The following is a 5,877-nucleotide window of genomic DNA, read 5'->3' on the forward strand; positions in this document are numbered from 1 at the left end:
TATGTTGCATCGATCAAATAAATTAGAATCAAGGACAAAGTTAGTGTGAGCCAACTAGATGCTAGGCAAATCAAATAACTCAATTCATACAAATTTTTCATGGACAGAGATGAGGGCTTGAAGTGAATGTCTTTACTCTTTAAGCTAAGAAGTAAGGAACACGACACAATCAAGAAGGGAATACAGTGAATGAAGCTGAATTATTGGAACTTGGAAGGAGCAAAGCAATTGCACTGCATCTGCATTATTATTTTAGCATGACCCACGACCAGCTCATTATGATAATGTATCTGACATCAAAGGCAAAAATAATGATGCCAGTTTTGAAAAAATAAATAAATAAAAGGTAACAAGCAGTAATAATCAAAGGCAAAAATGAAAATTACGTTCCTTCCAAATACATAAAATTAGTACAGAACCAGCAAGACACTCCCACTAATTAAGGAGACCAACTTTTTTATTGAGTCAACAGTCTTTGTCTTTTTGCCATCATATTATTGACAACTACTTCTTCACAATAAGCTTTCATACACCTACACACAGTTCACTTACAAACCCTGCAAAATCTGCATTTTCACTCTCCTTCATACCCGAATTCTGATCACTTGTTTGAGATCATATCATGGCTAGTGGAGCTTTCCTTGATGGCTTCATTAAAGTTGTGTTTCAAAGGTTGCTCACAATGGATACGGTCAACCAGGTCTTGGGCAAGAAGCTTGGCCCTGACTTGGTTGAGAGGCTGGAAATTTCTCTGAAAGCTGCTGAAGCTGTGCTTGATGATGCTGAGTACAAGCAACTGGGCGACGATGGTGTGAGGGTGTGGCTCAACAAACTGAGAGATGCTGTTTATGATGCTGATGATTTTCTGGACGCTCTACTCACCAAAGCCGCCACTCAAAAGAAGGTACATTCTTTATTGCCTAGTTTCTTCCTCAACCGACATAGAAAGATGGTAGATAACATGGAAGGAGTGGTTTCAAGAATAGAATTTCTTGTAAGGCAAAAGGATATCCTTGGTCTTCAAAAGACTATCAAGGATAATAACTTGTCATCATGGCGAGAAACCACATGCCTGATGGAAGGGAACATATATGGCAGGGAGCATGATCAACAAGCTCTAATCAAAACAATAAATGACAACAGTGAATCTCAGTTATCTGTGATTCCTATTGTTGGCATGGGTGGGGTTGGTAAAACAACCTTAGCCAAATGGGTGTACAGTGTCGCGGAAGGGTTTGATCTGAAAGCATGGGTCTGCATCTCTGAAACATTTGATGTTGCTGAGATTACAAAGAAAACCATTGAGGAGATTACTAAAAATTCTTGTACCCTTGGGACTTTAAATTTGCTTCAAAATAAACTGCAGGAAATCTTGTCGGGAAAGAAGTTCTTTGTTGTTCTAGACGATGTCTGGAGTGATGATGCCGATAAGTGGAAGCAATTTCTAACTCCTTTTCATTGTGGGGCTAAGGGTAGGACAATTCTTCTAACAACTCGCAATCAAAAGGTTGCTTCAGTAGTTCAAACATGTCCCTCTTGCACTCTTAATGAGTTGTCCGAAGAGTCTTGCTGGTTATTGTTTGCAGCCAATGCATGTTTTCCGGAGTTAAACGGGAACCCAACACTAGAGGATGTCGGTAGAAAGATTGTCAAGAAGTGTAAGGGGTTGCCATTAGCTGTAGAAACACTTGGGCGTTCGTTGCGAGGAAAGGATGATGTTAAAGAATGGAATGTTGTTTTAATGAATGACATTTGGGAATTGAAAAATAGTAAAATTATTCCAGCATTGTTAATAAGCTACTTCCAACTACCTCCTTACATGAAGCGTTGTTTCGTTTATTGTTCATTGTTTCCCAAAGATCATAAGTTTGAGAAAAATGAACTAGTTTTGCTGTGGATGGCTGAAGATCTTTTAAGGCTACCAAATGGAGGAGAGAGTTTAGAAGAGGTTGGTTCTGAGTGTTTTGAAGAATTAGCTTCGAGGTTATTCTTTAAAAAGCTTCAAGACAATGACAAGTATTTTGTGATGCATGATCTCTTGCATGACTTGGCAATATTCCTTGCTGGAGACTTCTATTATAGAATAGAAGAGCTTGATGAACAAGAAAAGAAGAAGGTTCTCACTCGTCATTTGTCACATTTGCCATATGGAAGCTTAGATCATCCAATCTCAAAAGTCTTTAAGTCCGATATGAAATCAGAATCTTTGAGGACATCATTGTATATCGATGATTTGTTAAGCAAGAAAAGCAGAGCATCAAAGTTGAAATACTTGAGAGTTTTATCCTTTCGTCAACTTGGTGCATTACCTGATTCAATAGGTAAATTGATTCATCTACGCTATTTGAATCTCTCTAGGACCTATGTGAAGACATTACCAGAGTCATTATGCAACTTGTATAATCTACAAACATTAATATTGTATCAATGTCGTTACCTGACCATGTTGCCCAATGGCATGCATAAACTTGTGAATTTACGGCATCTTGATCTTAGGGGAACTTCTTTGAAAGAAATGCCTAGAGGAATAAGTAAATTGAAACACATGCCTATTTTAGATTACTTTGTGGTGGGCAAGCACAAAGACAATGGAATGGAGGAATTAGGAGGGCTCTCAAATCTTGAAGGATCATTTGAGATTAAGAAGTTGGAGAATGTTGCTGATGTCAGACAAGCCAAGAGTGCAAGGATGTTGGAGAAGAACCGCATTGACAACTTATCGTTGGAATGGTCTTCAGGTAATAAGATGGTTTCAAACATAGAGACTTTGAGAGATATACTCGATAATTTGCAACCGCACAATGGGTTGAAAGAGTTGAAAATCAAGGGATACAAGGGCGAAAGATTTCCAGATTGGGTGGGGCACTGTTCTTACAACAATATGACAAGTGTAACACTAGCATCTTGCAAGAATTGTTGCATGCTGCCTTCACTTGGACAACTGCCATCTCTAAAGTCCCTGCGCATTGAAGGTTTTGATCAGCTCAAGCGTATTGGTGATGAGTTTTACAAGAGTGACAGCGATCATCATTCTTCGCCTACTGCACCGTTTCCCTCACTGGTGACGTTGGAATTTCATAAGATGCCATGCTGGGAGGAGTGGCACGTACCTGACCCAGAAGCTTTTCCTCGGCTTAGGACACTTGAAATAGTAGATTGTCCAATGTTAAATGTTTCCAAAGTAGAAATGGGGGAAGATGATGAAGAAAGGTGTGATGAGATGGTAGGTGGTGGGGATGCTTTATCAATAAGGCCATCTCAATCATTTAATGCAACCACCATCAACCATCTATGTTGCCTCCAAGAACTATGTATTGCTGGGTGTCTCTCTATTGTATCCTTTCTGGGCAATTGTTTACCCAAATCTCTGCAAAGGCTGGAAATCTGGTGTTGCCCAAAATTTGAATTCCCCAAGCAACAGCAGCACAACTATGATTTGGTAGAGCTACAGATAGTTTTCAGCTGCGATTCACTGACCTCGTTTTCTTTAGATGCCTTTCCCAATCTCAAGAATCTCCAGATAGAATGGTGTAGGAATCTGGAATCAGTGTCAATGTCAGAGGCACCACACGCTGCTCTTGAAGAAGTCACCATCATTGACTGCTCCAAATTAGTGACATTTGCAGGAGAAGGACTGGCTGCACCCAACTTGACTCATCTTCAAGTCAGATGGTGCGAGAAGTTGGAGGCATTACCACGTGACATGAAGAGTCTACTCCCAAGTTTACTCTCTCTCCAGATATATGGTTGCCCAAACATTTGCAGGTTGGCAGAGGGTGATTTGCCGTCTAACTTGAAAGAACTTGAAGTAGGAATTTGCGAGGAACAAATGAGGGATCTATCATGGATGCCCAACTTGCACGCCCTCACTCGTCTTGAAATTTATGGTTCTTACTGCAACAACATAAAGTCATACCCAGAGGTGCGTTCGCTGCCTCACCTTCCCTCCCTTACCACTCTTGAGATATGGGGGTTCAAGAATCTGGAGACATTGGAGTGCAACGAGCTTCTCCGCCTCACCTCCCTTCAACAATTGCACATTGTGGGCTGCGAGAAGCTGGAGAATATGGAAGGAGAAAAGCTGCCTCCCTCTCTCTTGCGACTTGAAGTTGATTTTTGTGATTTGCTGGGAGAACACTGCAAGAACAAGCATCAACTAATCTGGCCCAAAATTTCCCACATCCCCACCATTCAAGTCGATTTCAAACATATTTCCTAAATAGAGATTTCTGAGCAGGTAATTATCTAACTTCACAGTTCTCATGCCACCACAATTCAATTATACTCGAAAGAAATATCCTGGGTTATTCTCAGAAAAGGTCATTTTTAAAAATTCAAAGACACGGAATATATATATTGTGCATCTAACATTTGAGAATTTCTTTACATACATCGATATATGAAATTTACCGTTTTCATCCTTCTTCTGCAGGTACATTGTTATCAAGTAAAAGTGCCCAAATGACGGAGATTTCATCATATATAATCTTATACAAATATTTTAGCTTCAAGTTGGTAAATTTACTCTACTTCATTCCATTCTAGAATTTACTTTTCCTCTTCTGTTAGGAAAAAGAAAAATGTTATCAAACTTGATTTTAGAAGAATTAGATATTAGATATATGCCCTTAATGGTAAAATTGTGTTTCTGCCTTTGACACTATTTGATATTTATGGCTTTATGCTGAACTAATTCGTACTGCCATGTAGTAACTTAAATTTGATTCTTTAACTGTTTTTGGAATATATAAATTGTACTTTTTGTTATTTTTTATTGTTCATTCGTAATTTTAGCAGAAAGATCAATTAAAATCTTTTAAAAATATTTGAAATAAAATTAAAACTTTCACCAAATATTAGGATATTTTTTAATATGATCTACCTTGTTTCCTTTTTCTTCTATTCTTTAATCTTCTTTTAAAGTTTTTTACAATATAATACAACATGATATGGTTTGCCACTTAGAATGATAGGCTAAAAGAAAATAAAGTTTATTGTCTTGCCTCAAAATGGAAAGTGAAGCTTCAAAAGAATTTAATAATTTTTTTCCTACTGTTTTTGATATCTTTTGCAGGTAAAAAGTTCAGAAATGTTAGAGATTTCATTGCACATGTATATATATGGAGATGTAAAGTGGATTAATGTGTTGGGAAGCAGTAATGTTTTCTGATTTCAGCTTTCATTTTAAATGGTATCTACACTAGTTTAAATTAATGACTGATGTGTATCATATGATTCATATCCACACTACATGTGGAGTTGCTTGGATTATTGAATTCAATGCTTTGCTTCAAAGATAGGAACATAAGATGGTTGTTTGGTTATCAATAGCAGTCATGTTTGAACTTTGAACCAACATGCTAAACAAATGAATTTCAATATCTAACGCAAGGGTCGTATCAAACTTGAATTGTAGGCTTTTTCTTTTTTTTCTTCTATTTCTTTTTTTTTTTTTGGGTTAAATTTACAATTCAATGGCATGATGATGATTAACATCATTATTGAAGCTAGCGGAAGTAGTGTTACTTATATGTTAGAGCTATGATAATCTACATCTTACCAAGCATGAAACAGTTAATTTAATTAGCTTCTAATCAAAGGTAGGTGCAACAGCTTTCATAATCCCTTGAAAACATATATGACAAAAAATAAAGTAACTTCCATTGTTAGTAATATAGGTATGTGCGCATCCGTGCAAAATTGTAAAAATAAGGTGAGAAATCAATCAAATTATTCAACTTGTGTACTAAATATCACACCGAAAGGAACACAGTTTATGCCTATATAGAATTACAGATTTTTGCATTTTAAAAACAAGGTTTTTGACTTTGAATACATTTTTGAGATTTCATTGTACTTGTGTATATCTGGAGATTT

General features: G+C 37.1%; 1 protein-coding gene across 2 annotated transcripts; it reads left to right on the forward strand.

Annotated features, from left to right (window-relative positions):
• Window positions 1-427: 427 nt before the first annotated feature.
• On the forward strand, window positions 428-5,295 carry LOC110262482 (putative disease resistance RPP13-like protein 1). 2 transcript variants are annotated; one of them, XM_021114226.2, is made up of 3 exons: window positions 428-4,237; window positions 4,433-4,515; window positions 5,075-5,295. In XM_021114226.2, the coding sequence occupies exon 1, from the start codon at window positions 623-625 to the stop codon at window positions 4,217-4,219; it is 3,597 nt and encodes a 1,198-aa protein (XP_020969885.1). In that variant the 5' UTR covers window positions 428-622; the 3' UTR covers window positions 4,220-4,237; window positions 4,433-4,515; window positions 5,075-5,295. The 2 variants fall into 2 exon arrangements, with proteins under 2 accessions (XP_020969885.1, XP_088360682.1); XM_088504556.1 differs by having other exon boundaries at window positions 4,433-4,511.
• Window positions 5,296-5,877: the final 582 nt, after the last annotated feature.

The sequence above is a fragment of the Arachis ipaensis genome, chromosome B2, assembly GCF_059453495.1.
Source record: "Arachis ipaensis isolate K30076 ecotype BB chromosome B2, ASM5945349v1, whole genome shotgun sequence".
Classification (NCBI taxonomy): Eukaryota; Viridiplantae; Streptophyta; class Magnoliopsida; order Fabales; family Fabaceae; genus Arachis; species Arachis ipaensis.

Coding starts and splice junctions, on each gene's coding strand:
- LOC110262482 (XM_021114226.2), top strand. CDS start 623: ATGGCTAGTGGAGCTTTCCTTGATGGCTTCATTAAAGTTGTGTTTCAA.